Below are 18,723 nucleotides of genomic sequence, written 5' to 3'. Positions count from 1 at the left end.
CACTGGCCCAGTTGCTCCGCGGCATGTGGGATCTTCCCAGCCCAGGGCGCTCAAACCTGTGTCCCCTGCATTGGCAGGCGGATTCTTGACCACTGTGCCACCAGGGCAGTCCACTCAGCAATTTTTGAAGTAGAAATTCATTTTATGATGGATTTAAAAATATTTGGTAGTTTTCAGTTTATTGCAGTTTTTATCTCTGTTAGCATTAAGTGATTTTTCATCTTTGGCCAGCAGGAGCCTCTTTAGGTTGGACCATAGGTCCTTTTGACATGACTAAAGCAGTCTTTTATAGCTTCCTTGCTATTTGATAGCACAAGATATTCAGGGCATACTTGACCTAGACCTGGAATCATCCACTTCTTTCAGTAGTTCTGGTTCCTTTGGAAAATGCTGTTTGGAGACCCCAGCCTGGGTGCTCTGGGTGCTTATTTCTACTCTGGTAGTCATGAGTCTTTCTAAAACACCCCCAAAATTGGTTAATTAATATGTATTTTTATCTTTTGCCTAAAAGAAGAAGTAATGATAGTTAAATGTTTTATCCTGCACATACTTTTTTATGCCACAATTACATCTTTTATATAACGTGAGGAAGATCAAACTTAAAGCTTGAATTTATTCTTCTTTTTAGCCTATACTTTTTTTTTTTTTTTTTTTTTGCTGTACGCGGGCCTCTCACCGTTGTGGCCTCTCCCATTGCGGAGCACAGGCTCCGGAAGCGCAGGCTCAGCGGCCATGGCTCACGGGCCCAGCCGCTCCGCGGCATGTGGGATCCTCCCGGACCGGGGCACGAACCCGTGTCCCCTGCATTGGCAGGCAGACCCTCAACCACTGCGCCACCAGGGAAGCCCTATACTTTAAAATAATAATAATTATTATTATTATCTTGCTGCTTTCTGTAAGACAGTGGTGTTCGAAGTCTGAGTAAGCCAGTATAGCTGAATGGCTTGTTAATAGCCACAGCCTCCTAAAGGTCATTATTTTGGGTGAACTTGATTTAGTGAAGTATACTGAGTTTTATACTTTGGAAAAGAATCTAATGTAAAGTAGAAAAAGTATTTGGAAATTGATGCCTGTGTTATAAAGATGGAAAGTAGTTGCGTGCTTTCTTACTATACTACATGATGTAAAAAAGAAGGAACCACCTTATATAACTTCCGCTTGTTTGGACTGTTTCAATTAAAACGTTTTTCCCCTCCTTTGTTAAAATGTGAGATCTTGGAATCCAAAAAATAAAACGAATGTATATAACAAAACAGAGGGACTCCCTGGTAGTCCAGTGGCTAAGACTCTGCACTCCCAATGCACGGGGCCTTGTTCAATCCCTAGTCAGGGAATTAGAAGTCACATGCCACAACTAAAGATCCTGCATGCTTCAGTGAAGATCCTGCGTCCCGGCAACTAAGACCAACGCAGCCAAATAAATAAATAAATAGTAAAATAATATAGAAACAAGCAAAACAGACTCACAGATACCAAGAACAAGCAAGTGTTTACCAATGGGGAAGGAAGGAGTGGGGGAGGGGCAAGGCAGGGGATTAAGAGATACAAACTACTATGTATAAAATAGAAAAAAAAATTGTAAGATCTTTAATGTGTGCTTTTTTTTTTTGTCTCCTTATAATCTGTGTATCCTCTTACAGGATTTACTTGTGCATTTTAACAGTACCTCTCACTTATTAAATAAGAATGCATCTGTGGAATTTTAATAGTAACATGTATAGCTGCAGCCTGCCCTGTGAAACTTTTCAGGTTGGATTAGTTTAGGGTCTGGAATCTCTGTTGTCCAGAACCTGATTCTTTTTTCCTGAGCTTAGGGTATAGCCTCTAATTATAACTTAACCTTCTTTTTCTGTAATTATTTCTTTCTCTCAGGTCTTCTATATATCTATTTTTACCTTTAGTAAAAGACTAAAGGTAAAGACATAGTAATAGTATTTTACTTATTGGCATGTAGTTTTCTTTTAGAATTTTCTTCTCTGCATTTTATAACTCATTTAAAATCCTTGTGAATATAGCATTAGTTGCCTCATTGTTATACAGTTGGACTTATAATAAAAACTTTGTAGTCATAAACAGTGATATAAAATATTTCTGTACACATATCTTTTCATGTCTTGAAATTAAAGTGTAAGTGATATAAAGATGACACATAGTACTTAATAATTGCCATTTCTATCATATTTCCTTTGGCTCTCTAGAGGTGAAGTAATTGAATCAGTATTTTTCTTTTTTCTTTTTTTTTTATAATGAATGATACTATTGTCTTTATTGTAAATTTCATATAGTGCATTGATCTTCACAGAATGCTTTCATTGATTTAAAAAATATTTTTTAAAAATTTATTTATTTGGGGCTTCCCTGGTGGCGCGGTGGTTGAGAATCTGCCTGCCAATGCAGGGGACATAGGTTCCAGCCCTGGTCTGGGAAGATCCCACATGCCGTGGAGCAACTGGGCCCTTGAGCCACAATTACTGAGCCTGCGCGTCTGGAGCCTGTGCTCCGCAACAAGAGAGGCCGCGATACTGAGAGGCCCACGTACCGCGATGAAGAGTGACCCCAGCTTGCCACAACTAGAGAAAGCCCTCGCACAAAAACGAAGACCCAACACAGCCATAAATTTAAAAAAAAAAAAAAAATTTATTTATTTGGCTGCATTGGGACTTAGTTGTGGCACGCAAGATCTTTGTTTCGGTGTGCGGGCTTCTCTGTAGTTGTGGCGTGCAGGCTTCTTTCTAGTTGTGGTGTGTAAACTCCAGAGTGCGCAGGCTCAGTAGTTGTGGTGCATGGGCTTGGTTGCCCTGTGGCACGTGGGATCTTAGTTCCTTGACCAGGGATCGAACCTGCTTCCTCTGCATTGGAAGGCGGATTCTTAACCACTGGACCATCAGGGAACTCCTATTTTTAGACTTTTTAATGATGGCCATTCTGACCAGTGTGAGGTGATACCTCACTGTAGTTTTGATTTGCATTTCTCTAATAATTAGCGATATTGAGCATCTTTTCATGTGCTGTTGGCCATCTGCATTTCCTCTTTGGAAAAATGTCTGTTCAGTTCTTCTGCCCCCTTTTTTTAAAAAAATTAATTCATTTATTTTTGGCTGCATTGGGTCTTTGTTGCTGTGCGCGAGATTTTTCTAGTTGTGGCGAGCGGGAGCGACTCTTCATTGCGGTGTGTGGGTTTCTCATTGTGGTGGCTTCTCTTGTTGCGGAGCACAGGCTGTAGGCACGTGGGCTTCAGTAGTTGTGTTTTGCGGGCTCTAGAGCACAGGCTCAGTAGTTGTGGCGCACGGGCTTAGTTGCTCCGCGGCATGTGGGATCTTCTGGGACCAGGGCTCGAACCCGTGTCCCCGCATTGGCAGACAGATTCCTATCCACTGTGCCACCAGGGAAGTCCCCTTCTGCCCATTTTTCAATTGGGTGGTGTTTTGATGTTGCATGAGCTGTTTATATATGTTGGGTATTAACCCCTTATCAGTCACATCGTTTGCAAATATTTCTCCCATTCAGCAGGTTGTCTTTTGTTTTGTGTATGGTTTCCTTTGATGTGCAAAAGCTTTTAAGTTTAATTAGGTCTTATTTGTTTATTTTTGCTTTTGTTTCCTTTGTTTTAGGACACAGATTAAAAAAAATTGGTGTGATTTATGTCAAAGAATAATCTGCCTGTTTTACTCTAGGAATTTTGTAGTATCTTGCCTTAAATTTAGGTCTTTAATCCATTTTGAGTTTATTTTTGTATATGGTGTTAGAGAATGTTCTAATATTATTGTTTTATATGTAGCTGTCCTGTGTTACCAACACCTTTTGTTGAAGAGACTGTCTTTTCTCCATTGTGCATTCTTGCCTCCTTTGTCATAGATTGACTATAGGTATGTGGGTTTATTTCTGGGCTCTCTATTCTGTTCCATTGACCGATGTGTCTGTTTTTTTTTTTTTTTTGCCGGTACCATACTGTTTGTCGTTTTGTAGTACAGTCTGAAGTCAGGGAGTGGGATTCCTCCAGCTCTGTTCTTTTTTCTCAAGATTGTTTTGTCTATTCGGGGTCTTTTATGTTTCCATAGAAATTAAGAAATCATCTGTTCTAGTTCTGTGAAAAATGCTTTTACTCATTTGGTAGGGATTTCATTGAGCCTGTAGATTGCCTTGGGTAGTAAGGTCATTTTAACAATATTAATTCTTCCAATCCAAGAATATCTTTCCATCTGATTGTGTCATCTTCAGTTTTCTTTCATCAGTGTCTTGTAGTTTTCTGAGTACAGGTCTTTTTTACCTCCTAGGTATTGTATTCTTTTTGATGCAGTGGTAAATGGGATTGTTTCCTTAATTTCTCTTTTTGAAAGTTTGTTGTTAGTGTATAGAAATGTAACAGATTTCTGTATATTAGGTTTTTTTTGCATTGGGTCTTTATTGCTGTGCATGGGCTTTCTCTGGTTACGGCTAGTGGGGGCTACTCTTTGTTGTGGTGAGCAGGCTTCTCATTGTGGTGGCTTCTCTTGTTGCAGAGCACAGGCTCTAGGTGCGCAGGCTTCAGTAGTTGTGGCATGCGAGCTCAGTAGTTGTGGCTCACGGGTTCTAGGGTGCAGGCTCAGTAGTTGTGGCATACAGGCTTAGTAGTTGTGGCACATGGGCTTAGTTGTTCCGTGGCATGTGGGATCTTCCTGGACCAGGATGCGAACCCTTGTTCCCTGCATTGGCAAGTGGATTCTTAGCCACTACGCTACCAGGGAAGTCCTGTATATTAGTTTTGTTCCCTGCAACTTTACTGAATTTCATTGATGAGCTCTAGTAGTTTTCTGGTAACGTCTTCAGGATTTTCTATGTGGAGTATCATGCCATCTTCGAACAGTGACATTTTTACTTCTTTTCTAATTTGCATTCCTTTTCTTTCTTTTTTTGTTTTTTTCTTTGATTGCTGTGGTTAGAACTTAGAAAACAGTGTTGAATAGTGAAATGGGGCATCCTTATTTTATTCCTGATCTTAGGGGAAATGCTTTCAGCTTTTCATCATTGAGTATTATGTTAGCTGTGGGTTTTTCATATATGGCCTTTATTATGTTGAGGGAGGTTTCCTCTCTGCTCACTTTCTGGGGAGCATAAATAGACGTTGAACTTTATCTAAAGCTTTTTCTCCATATATTGAGATGATCGTATGATTTTTATTCTTCAATTTGTTAATGTGTTATGTAACACATTGATTAATTTGTGGATATTGAAAAACCCTTGCATCCCTTGCATAAATCCCACTTGATCATGGTGTATAATTCTTTTAATGTATTGTTGGATATGGTTTGCTACTATTTTGTTGAGGATTTTTGTATCTATATTCATCAGTGATAATGGCCTGCAATTGTTTTTTTGTGATATCTTTGTCTGGTTTTGGTATCAGGGTGATGGTGGCCTCATAGAATGACTTTGGAAGTGTTCCTTCCTCTGCTGTTTTTTGGAATAGTTTAAGAAGGATGGGTGTTAACTCTTCTTTAAATATTTGAATGTTTGGTAGAATTCACCTGTGAAGCCATCTGGTCCTAGACTTTTGTTTGTTGGGAGCTTTTATTTTTTATGTATTTTAACTTTTTTGTTTTGGCTGCACTGCATAGCTTGCAGGATCTTAGTTCCCTGACCAGGGATCGAACCCGGGCCCTCAGCAGTGAAAGTGCAGAGTCCTAACCGCTGGACCGCCAGGGAATTCCCTGTTGGGAGTTTTTAAGTTACTGATTCAATTTCAGTACTTGGTCTGTTGGTATTTTCTACTTCTTCTTGCTTCAGTCTTGGGAGACTACCTTTCTAAGAATTTGTCCATCTCTTCTAGGTTTTCCATTTTAGTTGTGTATAGCTGCTAGTAGTAGTAGTAGTTTATGATTCTTTGTATTTCCGTCCTGTCAGTTGTAGCTTCTTTTTCATTTCTCATTTTATTGATTTGAGCCCTCTCCCTTTTTTCTTTTTAATATTTTTTGGCCACACGCCACGGCATGTGGAAATTCCCTGAACAGGGATTGAACCTCTGCCCCCTGCAGTGGAGGTCTTAAGCACTGGACCACCAGGGAAGTCCTCCCTTTTTTTTCTTGATGAGTTTGGCTAAAGGTTTATCACTTTGTTTATCTTTTCAAAGAACCAGCTTAGTTTCATTGATCTTTTCTATTGTTTTCTCCGTTTGTATTTCATTTATTTTTACGCTGATCCTTATGATTTCTTTCCTTCTACTAATGTTGGGTTTTGTTTGTTCTTCTTTCTCTAGTTGCTTTAGATGTAAAGTTAGGTTGTTTATTTGAGATTTTTTTGTTTCCTGAGGTACAAGCTTGTATTGCTATAAACTTCCTTTTTTGCAACTGCTTTTGCTGCATCCCATACATTTTGGATCATCCTGTTTTTTTGTTTTTGTTTTTTTGTTTTTTTTCTTTTTTGACCACATCATGTGGTTTGCGGGATCTCAGTTCCTTGTCCATGGATTGAACCTGGGCCATGACAATGAAAGCCCGGAATCCTAACCACTAGGCCACCAGGGAACTCTCTGGATCATCATGTTTTTGTTTTCATTTGTCTCTTGGTATTTTTTGATTTTCTCTTTTGATTTCGCTAGTGATCCATTGGTTGTTTAGTAGCGTATTGTTTAACCTCCACATGTTTGTGTTTTTCATAGTTTTTTTCTTGTAGTTGATTTCCAATCTCATAGTGTTGTGAAAGATGCTTGATATGATTTCAGTTTTCTTAAAATTTACTGAGGCTTATTTCGTGGCCTAGTGTGTACGTGATCTATCCTGGAGAAAGTTGCATGTGCGCTTGAAAAGAATGTGTATTCTGCTGCTTTCGGATGGAGTGCTCATATATATAGATATACATATCTCTCTCTATATATCAATTAAGTGCATCTGCTTTAACGTGTCATTTTAGGCCAGTGTTTACTTAGTGTTTTTCTGTCTGGATGATCTGGCCATTGATGTAAGTGGGGAGTTAAAGTCCCTTACCATTATTGTATTCCTGTCAGTTTCTCATTTTATGTTGATTAGTATTTGCCTTGTATATTTAGGTGTACGTATGTTGGGTACGTATACTTTTACAATTGTTATATCCTCTTTTTGGACTGATCCCATGATCATTATGTAGTGTTCTTTGTCTTTCATAACAGTCTTTATTTTAAAGTCTGTTTCGTCTGATACCGGTATTGCTGCTCCAGTTTTCTTTTAATTTTTCCATTTGCATGGAATACCTTTTCTACCCCCTCACTTTGAGTATGTGTGTGTCTCTAGATCTGAAGTGAGTCTGTTGTAGGCAGCATATATGTGGGTCTTGTTTCTGTATCCATTCAGCCAGCCCATGTTCTTTGGTTGGAGCATTTAGTCCATTTACATTTAAGGTAATTATCAGTATGTATTTTCTTATTGCCATTTTGTTGTTTTGGATTTGTTTTTGTAGGTCTTTTTTTTCCCATTCTTCTTCTTTTGTTTTCTTCTCGTGATTTGATGACTATCTTTTTGGTTATGGTTGGATTTCTTTTTCTTCTTTATGTGTATATCTATCATAGATTTTTGGCTTGCAGTTACCATGAGGATTTGGTATAGCAGTCTATATATATATATACGAGATTGTTTTAAGTTGCTGATCTCTTAATTTCAAATGCATTAAAAAAAAACCCTGCATCTGTGTTCTCCTCCCCTCATGATTACTGTTTTTTTTTAAAAAATTAATTAATTTATTGTTGGCTGCATTGGGTCTTCATTGCTGCACGCACGCTTTCTCTCTAGTTGTGGCGGGGGGGGGCTACTCTTCGTTGCAGTGCACCGGCTTCTCATTGCGTTGGCTCCTCTTGTTGGAGGGCATGGAGGCTTCTCATTGCGGTGGCTCCTCTTGTTGCAGAGCATGGGCTCTAGGCATGTGGGCTTCAGTAGTTGTGGCTCGTGGGCTCTAGAGTGCAGGGTCAGTAGTTGTGGCGCACAGGCCTAGTTGCTCTGCGGCATGTGGGATCTTCCCAGACCAGGGCTCGAACCCGTGTTCCCTGCATTGGCAGGTGGATTCTTATCCACTGCGCCACCAGGGAAGCCCATGATTACTGTTTTTGATATCATAGTTTACATCTAATTGTTTTGTGTACCCCTTAACTGCTTATTGTGGATGTAGATGATTTTTACTACTTTTGTCCTTTAACCTCCCTACCAGCTTATTGTGTGCTTATTCACTATTTTATTTTAATTTCTTGCTCATATTTTTCTTTGTAACTCATTTATATTACTATATTATATGCTTCAAAACTCTTTGGAGAGTAAGATAGGGTACAAATAATAAGTAGTCATTATATGATTTCTAGGAATGTAGTCTTCATAGTAAGACAGTGCCACTGAAACTCTTTATTATTTTTACAATTATTTCAGTCCTCTTGTCAGTAGTGAAAAGAAATGGCAATACTGGCTTGGTGTTTATTTCTGGTTTTAAATTGTGGGAGTGGTAGAGAGGGATCCATAATAATTCTGAGTATCATTGTCCTGTGAATGAAAAGAGTAAGTAGAATAATTACAGCAGTTCTTTCCTTCCAAAGGCAGGTCAGCACATGTAAGATCATGCCTTCCTGCTTGAATCAAAATTCTGAATTTGAGTTTGGCTCTTTACTTCAGGAGAAACCAGATCCAACTGAGTATGTAATAATCCTGGTTGATTCTACTCAGAAAGCAAAGGAGTAGAGGCAAAGGTTAAAAACTGTGCCCCAATCCTATGTTGAGAGAATCTTTTTATTTTTATTAATATAACATTAGAAAAAAAAATTGTGGCAGGAATTTAAATGTTAAGTAAAATTACTTTTTAAAAGTTGTTGTCTGGTACTTTGAGGAAGATCAAATGTCAAGAGAATTACTTTGTGAGGATCTTTCTGATACATTCTTGTTGGCAACTAGTACAAATGTCACTACCATATTTTTAATAGTTTTGAAGTTACAGGGAAGATGTTATACGTTGGTAATCTGAAAAATCTCTTTGTTTCCCCCCTGCCCCTTTTAATAGAGATGTGAACTGTGTCCTCATAAGGATGGAGCTTTAAAAAGAACAGATAATGGCGGTAAGTGCAGAGAATTCTGAGAAAAATTTTCTTGAACACTGGAGTGCAGATGTATCTGGTAATTCATATTATATCAAAGTGTTTGCTGCTCAAATATTTTTTAACAGTACTGGATGTAATTTATGAATTTTTAAAAATTGAAACACAACTTTTCTACTTTCTGGACAAACCTTAAGTTTTGTTTTGGTGCAGAATGATCCACATACTTCTAATTAAAATCTTGTTTTTTTTTTTTTAAATGGATACAGTTTCTTATATTACTGTTGGGAAAATAAGCCACTTTTTTTTTTTCTTCGTTAGAGATAAAAATCTGTTTTATATTCTTTTTCTCCTGTTTTGTGTATTGCTAGACAAATGATGTTTCTAATGCATGTTAATTTTAACACCCTGTGGATCCTTGTTGCTTGAATATAAAATTCTGACTTCTCTTAAATTTTGGTGTGCTTTCATAAGACCCCTTTTTTATTTCTTATTTTCATTTCCATTTTTAGTTACCTAATTATTAGAGAAATCCATGTTTCTTTATAGCTCGGTACCATTCTTAAATGTGTAGACATCAATTTATTAAACTGTGGCATTTTATGAAAATTAAGTAACTGATGAAGAAACTCAAAATAGTAGCGATAAAACTAGTACTATTAGTATATACTTCCATTTTGGGAAGCCAGCTCTAAAGTACTTTTGGCATAGAATAGTTTCATGGCATGAGTAAATAAAAGGGGAAAATACAACGTTTTTGGCTAACACTATATACATATATATAAATATTTATATATATGTATATAAATATTTAAATCTAATGTTTAGACTATAAGTCACATTATCCAAAATTTTAAATATTAAAAATCCTCACTTCTACTCCTGTTCACCATTATCTGCACAGTTTCTCAGTACAGTTTCTGCCACCAGCATAGTTGCTGTTACTACTTATTTGGATACACAAATAAATATGAGGAAACAAAAATTTTCTGCAATTTTATACAAATGGATGAATATTATATATACTCTCTTGCATCTTAAGTTTTTCCCTGAACAGTTTGTCTATTATCAGTATAGAGTTTTCTTTATTATCATATGTTATGTAATCAGCTGCCTGTTTCTAATCTTTTGCTTTTATGAGTAATGCTTGTATGTATGTCATTTTGCTTCTGTGCAAAGACATCTGTAGGATTTTATCAGTTCCCAGCAGTGGAACTGTTGGGTCAAAGAGATTTTACAATTAATTTTGGTAGATATTCCCAAATTATTCTCTTCAGTGGTGGTACCAATTTGTGTTCCCAGCAGCACACATCTTTCGTAATCCAGTAGATGAAAGTTGGTGTCCCAAACCATGCATTTTGCATTTCTCTTACTATGAGTGAATCTGAGCATCTTTTCATGTTTTTAAGAGCAATTCAACTGGTATTGTCCCATCTGTGATCTGTTCTTTTTCTGTTTGGTTGTTGATTTTTTCCTTTTTGATTTGTTGGAGCTTTCATAGGAGTACCTCATATATTAGGCTTTTGTGATGAGTTGGACTAGTTTTGGCGCTGTTGTTGATCTTGCTCATGTGGCTTTTTCTCATGCAGAAAATTTTGGTTTTTATTTAGTTGAATTTCTTAATCTTGTCTTTCTTGGTTTCTGTGTTTTGAACCATTAGTTAAGGCTTTCCCTACTTCAAAGTTATAAAGGAATTCTTTCATGTTTTTCCTTTAGCTTTTTTTTTTTTTCTTGGCCACAACGCATGGCATGTAGGATTGTTCCCTGACCAGCGAGTGAACCCCTGTGCCCCCTGCAGTGGAAACGCAGAGTCCTAACCACTGGACCACCAGGGAACTCCCTCCTCTAGTATTTTTTTTTTTTAAGTAAATTTATTTATTTTATTTTATTTATTTATTTTTGGCTATGTTGGGTCTTCGTTGCTGCGTGTGGGCTTTCTCTAGTTGCGGTGAGCAGGGACTACTCTTTGTTGCGGTGCGTGTGCTTCTCGTTGTGGTGGCTTCTCTTGTTCCAGAGCAGGGACTCTAGGAGCGCGGGCTTCAGTAGTTGTGACACAGAGGCTCAGTAGTTGTGGCTCGCAGGCTCTAGAGCGCAGGCTCAGTAGTTGCGGCGCACAGGCTTAGTTGCTCTGCGGCATGTGGGATCTTCTTGGACCAGGGCTCGAACCTGTGTCCCCTGCATTGGCAGGCGGATTCTTAACCACTGCGCCACCAGCGAGCCCCTCCCTCCTTTAGTATTTTTATAGTTTCTTTCTTTCTTTTCTTTTTTTTTTTTAACAGTTTAATCTTTGATACATTTGGAATGTATCCACCTAATACAATGTGAGGTATGGTTCCAACTTAATTTTTTCCTAGATGCTAAAATGCTACCACTTGTCCCATCACCATTTATTGAACAGTTCATTTTTTCATATTGATTTGCAATGCCATCTTTGTTATAGTCTAAATTTATGTGTATTTAAAAAATTCTGACTAAATTGTGTTCCAAAATTATTTTGTGTTTTTTTTTTTTCTTTTTTTTTTTTTTGCGGTACGTGGGCCTTTCACTGTTGTGGCCTCTCCCATTGTGGAGCACAGGCTCCGGACGCGCAGGCTCAGCGGCCATGGCTCACGGGCCCAGCCGCTCCGCGGCATGTGGGATCTTCCCAGACCGGGGCACGAACCCGTGTCCCCTGCATCGGCAGGTGGATTCTCAACCACTGCGCCACCAGGGAAGCCCCCAAAATTATTTTGGAGCCTGGAATGCATTTTATTATAGAAATGCCAATTGTATTTCTAGACTGGTTAGCAAAACCTCACAATGTACCTGATGGTATATAGTATCAATGATGCTGTTCTTTAATATCTAATACCCATTTTTCATACCAGAAAATATGTTCCAAATTTTAGTTTTTCTGGTGATCAGAATTAGGAATTTTTTCAATTTAACTGTTACTTTTCTTCAATGTCAATCACTCCATAGTTCTCAGTTGTTGAAGGTAAGTGTTTTAACATAGATTGGTGTGTGAAAAGTGGGTTATTGTAGGCAAAGGGAGAACTAAATGATAAAAGACACAGGTATATCAGGGATTTGCATTGTAAAGTTTGAATAGTAGGCCTTCCGAGAGGTGGAGCTGATGGTATAGGCAAGATTTTCTTTCTTTTCCCTTTCCCCTGCTCATCCTTTTCCTTCCTTCCTCCTCTCCCCTTGCCTTGGCTTGCCTTCCCTCCCTCCTTCCCCACCTTCCCCCTCCCTCTTTCTTCTCCGCCCCCCGCTCCACTCTTTCATACTAAGGACTTGATCCTGTTGATTATGGGGAGCCACTGAAACTGAGGAATAACATTTGAGTTTTCTGTTTTAGAAAGATCACTCTGACAGCATTGTGGTAAATGGATTGGAAGGGTATGAGACCAGACCAACTATAAAAAAGAAAGGCGGAGCTGGATCATAAGTGCATTTAACATACTTAAAACCAGCTATATGGCCTAGCGGGTGGGGGGAGATAGAAAAAAAATAAATTATGGAGGTAATTCAGTCTGCCATTTTACTCACTGAGCTCTAGGCAAACCTATATGGAAATCCCTTGTGAATTATTGTAAAGCTTTCCCAACCACTGCTGACAAAGACATGACGTATACTGTTATTGAAGGGGCCAGGCAAGAGGTGGTGTTGGCTTACTTATTTTCTTGAAGAGGAAGTTTTAAAATGAGTTGAGGATCATTGATAGATACTATCTGACAGCACAGTTAGAAGAACTTGAGTAAAGCAGGGTTGTGTATTCGAAATGATGTACAGTGTCATGCACTTTCTCTATTGGGATTTTATGGGGTTTTTCAAGGATAGTTTTGATTATACATACTTTTTTGGGTTTTGTACTCTGATGTTAGAATCTACACTCCACAGAGATATGACTCTGCTTTATTGTAGTAAGTCCAAGGGAGAGATACTGAGGAACTGTTTGAGACAGAAGTAGGAGGAGGGATAAAAATGAGGGAATGGACATCAGAGATACTAAAGTGGTAAATTTTTACAGGTATATTAAAAAAATACTTTTATTATTGAAAAATTTCAAGCATACATACAAGTAGAGAGAATCCCCACCTTGGTACCTAGCTTTAACAGTGACCAAGTCATGGCCAGCTGTTTCTTCTGTACCCTTCCCTACCCCAGGCTTCTGATTATTTTGAATTCTGTGAGCATTTCTAGTTTACGTGTATATTTTTAAAATGCACAATATATTATCACACCTAAAATAATTGACAAGGATTTCTTAAACCCATCAAATATCTAGTCATTGTTCAGGATTTCCTGATTGTCTCCTGTTTTCTTTTATAGTTGTTGAATCAGGATCCCATAAGGTCCATAAGCTGGATCCAAATAAGGTGCATACATTGCAGTAGCTTGGTATGTCTCTTAGGTCTCTCTGTAATCTCCCTTGTCTTCTTTCCCCCTTTGTCAGTTTACTTATGGAAAAAATCTGGGTCATTTGTCCTGTAGAGTTTGTACACAGAAGACTTTGTTGATTACTCTTAGATGGTGTGTGTGTGTGTGTGTGTGTGTGTGTGTGTGTGTGTGTGTGTTTTAACATGTCACTTTGTTCCATGTATTTTCTGTACATTAGTAGTTAGATATATTCAGAGACTTGATCACAATCAGTTTATTGTGGGGACAGTCAAGAATATTTCATAGATAGTGTTGTATATTTCCTTCAGGAGGCATATGGTATTTGTTTTGTGTGTGTGTGTGTTAACAGCTGTTGATCAGTGACTAGATCCATTTTCAGGTTCAGCAACGTTGCAGTCTGTGTTAGTACTTCATTCCACTTTATGGGTGACTGATATCCCGTTGTATATATACAGGCCACATTTTATCTATCCTTTCATTCGTTGAAAGACATTTGGGTTGTTTCTATCTCTTTGCTGTTGTGAATAGTGCTGCTGTGAACACTGGTATAGATGTTAGAACGTTGGTATTTTGGGGGGTATATACTACTAGTGGCGTTGATGGGTCATGTGATGCTTCTGTATTTAACTTTTCAAGGAACCACAAAACTTTTTCATAGTGGCTGCACCATTTTTACATTCCCACAAGCAGTGTATGAGGGATCCATTTCCTTCTCATTATCACCAACACTTAATATTTTCTGAATTTTTAGATTATATTTTTTTGGCTGTGCCGGGCGTTCCCCGACCAGGGATCAAACCCGTGCCCTCCTGCAGTGGAAGTGTGGAGTCTTAACCACTGGACTGCCAGGGAAGTCCCCCTGTTCATATTCTTTGTCCATTTTGTAATTGAGTTGTTTGTCTTTTTTTTGTTGAGCTGTAAGAGTTCTTTATATCTTCTGGATTCTAGACACCTATCAGAGATACATGATTTACAAATATTTTCTCCCACTCTGTGGGTTGTTTTTTCATTTTCTTTATGTTGTCTGTTGATACACAATAGTTTAAAATTTGATGAAGTCCAATTTATCTAATTTTTCTTTTGTTGCTTATGCTTTTAGTGTCCTAAGAATCCATTACTACCTGGAGTTATAAAGATTTTACACCCATTTCCTTCCTTAGAGTTTTATGTTTTTAGCTCTTTTTAGGTTGTTGATCCATTAAAAAAATTTATTTTTTCTTTATTTTAACAGACAAGGAAGTTGACTCACTTCATGGTTGAAGTCCTAATACCCAGCTGCTCAGAATGTGACTACATTCAGAGATAGAGTCTTTTTTTATTTTTTCTTTTGGCTGTGCTGCGCAGCATGCAGGATCCTAGTTCCCCAACCATAGATCGAACCTGTGCCCCCCTGCAGTGGAAGCACGGAGTCCTAACCACTGGACCGCCAGAGAATTGCCCTGTTGATCTATTTTGAGTTTTTGTTTTGTTCTGTTCTTTTGACTGCATTGAGTCTTTGTTGCTGCGTGCGGGCTTTCTCTAGTTGTGGCGAGCATGGGCTACTCTTCGTTGCAGTGCACGGGCTTTTCTCATTGCAATGGCTTCTCTTGTTGTGGAGCATGGGCTCTAGAGTGCAGGCTCAGCAGTTGTGGCGCACGGGCTTAGTTGCTCCATGACATGTAGGATCTTCTTGGATCAGGGATCGAACATGTGTCCCCTGCATTGGCAGGCGGATTCTTAACCACTGTGCCACCAGTGAAGAGCATTTTGAGTTAATTTTTGTATATGATGTGAGTTAGGGGTCCAACTTCATTTTTCTTTCTTGTGGGTATCCAGATGTCCCAGCACCATTTGTTGAATAGATGTTCTTTCCCCCATTGAATGATCTTGGTATCCTTGTTAAAAATCAGTTGGCTATATATGCATGGGTTTATTCCTGGATTCTATTATATCCTATTGCTCTTTTTATCTATTCTTATGCCAGTGCACACTGTTGTGATGACTGTAGCTTTGGTAGTAAGTTTTGAAATTGGGACGTTTGTTCCAATTTTACTCTTTTTTTTTTGCAATATTGCTTTGGCTCCTTGCATTCTATGGAAATTCCATATGAATTCAAGGATTGTAAAAAAGGCCATTGGAATTTTGATAAGGGGTTGCATTGCATCTGTAGATTGCTTTGGATAGTACTTCTGTCTTAACAATATTAAATCTTCCATAATATGAACACAGGATGTCTTTCCATTTATTTATGTCTTTAAGTTCTTTCAGTAATGTTTTGTAGTTTTCAGTGTAAAAATCTTGAATGAGATCATCCTGGCCTAGTGTGGACACTCAATCCAATGACAGATGTCCTTGTAAAAGTATGTGGGGACACAGAGATAGGGGAGATGGCCATGTGAAGACTAAGGTTAAAAAAAAAAAAAAAAAAAGAGTGGGCTTCCCTGGTGGCGCAGTGGTTGCATTGGAGTAATGTAGCTATAAACCAAGGAATGTCAAGGATTGCGAGAGCCACAAGAAGGTAGGAGAGAGGCATGCTGATTTTGGACTTCTGGCTTCCAGAACTGTGTGAGAATGTATTTCTGTTTTCTTAAGCTACCAAATTTGTTGACATTTTTTATGGCTGTTCTAGGACACTGATACACTTGTTTTGAGAATATTTACATTTATATTCATGAGGGGTGTTGGGCTGTTATTTTGTTTTCTTATGTTTGTCTGACCTTGGGGGCATTTGCTATCATACCTCATAGAATAAGCTAGGAAGTGTTCCCTCTTCAAGATTTTTGGAAGAGTTTGAGAAGGATTTTTGTTAATATTTCTTTAAATGTTTGGTAAAATTCACTTATGAAGGCATCTGGTCCAGGGCTTTTCTTTGTGGGGAGGTTTTTGCTTGTTGGTTGATTCAATCTCTTGTTATAGGTCTGTTCAGATTTTCTCTTTCTTGAGTCAGCTTTGTTAGTTTGTGTTTCTAGGAATTTGTCCATTTCCTATAGGTTATGTAATTTGTTGGTCTGTATTTGCTCATGGTATTCTCTTATAATTCTTTTTCTTTTTGTTAAGGTCAGCAATAATGTTCCCACTGTTATTTCTGAATTTAGTAATTTGAGTCCTTTTTTTTCTTAGTCAATCTAAAAGTTTGTCAATTTTGTTGATCTTTTCAAAGAACTTTCGGTTTTGTTGATTGTCCCTGTTATTTTTCTATTCTCATTTTATCTCTAATTTTTACACCTCTCTTCCTTCTGCTGGCTTTGGGTTTAGTTTGCTCTTTTTCTAGCTCCTTAGCATAGGTATATAATTAGCTTATGAATTTGAGATCATCTTTGCTTTTTTTTAAACAGCTTTATTGGGAGATGGTTTATATCATGTGTTTCACTCATTCGAAGTGTGCAACTGATTTTTTTTTAAAGTATTTACAGTTATGTGCAACACACCACAGTCAATTTTAGAACATTTTCATCACTTCAAAAAGAAACCCTGTTTATTATTTTTTGTATAGGACAGGGAACTGTATTCAATATCTTGTAATAAACTATAATGGAAAAGAATCTGAAAAACAATATATATGTATATAAAACTGAATCACTTTGCTGTACACTAGAAACTAAGACAACATTGTAAATCAGCTATACTTCAATTAAAAAACCAAAAGAAACCCTGTGTTTTTAAACTATCACTCCCTTATCTGTCCACCCTACCCCATTTCACCCCCCTCAAGCATCCTCTTTCCAACATAGATATTTACAGGTATGAATTTAACTCTGAGTGCTGCTTTCTATGTATCACATGAGGTTTTGTATATTGTGTTTTTCATTTGTCTTAGGGTATTTTCTAGTTTCCATTGTGATTTCTTCTTTGACTCATTGGTTAATTCCCATGTATTTGTGAATTTTCCAGTTTTCCTTCTGTTGTTGATTTCTATTTTCATTCCACTGTGGATTAATAAGATCTGATTTCAGATCTTTTAAAATTTATTGACACTTGTTTTGTAACCTGAATTGTGATCTTGGAGAATGTTCATGGGTATTTGAGAAGAATGTGTATTTTGCTGTTTTTAGTTCAGTGTTCTTTTTTTTTTTTGTGTGTGTGTGTGTGTGTGTGTGTGTGCAGTATGCAGGCCTCTCACTGTTGTGGCCTCTCCCTTTGTGGAGCACAGGCTCCGGACGCACAGGCTCAGCGGCCATGGCTCACGGGCCCAGCTGCTCCGCGGCACGTGGGATCCTCCCAGACCGGGCACGAACCCGTGTCCCCTGCATTGGCAGGCGGACTCTCAACCACTGTGCCACCAGGGAAACCCCTAGTTCAGTGTTCTTTATGTGTATACTGGGCCTAGATGTATTGTAGTCTTATTCAATTCTTCAATTTATTTACTGATTTTCTAATAAGTCCTATCCATTATTGAAACTTGGGTACTGAAGTTTCCACCTATTACTAAAGAACGATCTGTTTCTCCCTTCAGTTTTGTTCATTTTTGTTTCATGTATTTTGGAGCTCTGATGTTTGGTGCATATATGTTTATAATTGTTTTATGTTGGCTTTTTTTTTTTTAATTTTTGGCTGCATTGGGTCCTCATTGCTGTGCACGGGCTTGCTTTTTTTTTTTTACGTGCTTTCTTTAGTTGCGGCAAGCGGGGGCTACTCTTTGTTGCAGTGCATGGGCTTCTCATTGTGGTGGCTTCTCTTGTGGAGCACAGGCTCAATAGTTACGGCTTGCGGGCTCTAGAGTGCAGGCTCAGTAGTTGTGGTGCACGAGCTTAGTTGCTCCACGGCATGTGGGATCTTCCCCGTCCAGGGCTTGAACCCGTGTCCCCTGCATTGGCAGGAGGATTTTTAACCACCGCAGCACCAGGGAAGCCCCTTGGTGTTTTTTAAAAAATAAATTTATTTATTTATTTTTGGCTGTGTTGGGTCTTCATTGCTGTACGTGGGCTTTCTCTAGTTGCGGCAAGTGGGGGCTACTCTTCTTTGTGGTGTGTGGGCTTCTCATCGCGGTGGCTTCTCTTGTTGCGGAGCACAGGCTCTAGGTGTGCAGGCTTCAGTAGTTGCGGCACGTGGGCTCAGTAGCTGTGGCTCGCAGGCTTAGTTGCTCCGTGACATGTGGGATCTTCGTGGACCAGAGATCAAACCTGTGCCCCCTGCATTGGCAGGCGGATTCTTAACCACTGCGCCACCAGGGAAGTCCCTCTTCTTGGTGTTTTGACCTGTTTTTCAATATATAATGTTCTTCTCTGTTCCTTGTAACAGGTTTTAATTCTTATTTCATTTTCCATGTATATATTTTTAGTAGCTATCCTGGGGATTGCAATTAACTTCTTAAACTTATAACACCCTGAGAAACACCCAGGTTAGGG

General features: G+C 38.5%; 1 protein-coding gene across 12 annotated transcripts in view; it reads left to right on the top strand.

The window, feature by feature from the left end:
• Positions 1-18,723, top strand: part of MLLT10 (MLLT10 histone lysine methyltransferase DOT1L cofactor) — a 257,663-nt gene that overhangs the window by 51,503 nt on the left and 187,437 nt on the right. For 11 of the 12 annotated variants that reach the window (XM_028495894.2, XM_055087796.1, XM_024129589.3 and 8 more), the window contains one exon: positions 8,983-9,037. The exons of the other annotated variant lie outside the window; for it this stretch is intronic. In XM_028495894.2, the coding sequence (XP_028351695.1) occupies positions 8,983-9,037 (55 nt within the window). The remainder of the gene's footprint in view (positions 1-8,982; positions 9,038-18,723) is intronic. 12 annotated transcript variants of the gene reach the window in all.

The sequence above is a fragment of the Physeter macrocephalus genome, chromosome 11 (genome assembly GCF_002837175.3).
Source record: "Physeter macrocephalus isolate SW-GA chromosome 11, ASM283717v5, whole genome shotgun sequence".
Lineage (NCBI taxonomy): Eukaryota > Metazoa > Chordata > Mammalia > Artiodactyla > Physeteridae > Physeter > Physeter macrocephalus.
This window is presented reverse-complemented; position numbering and strand designations above follow the sequence as displayed.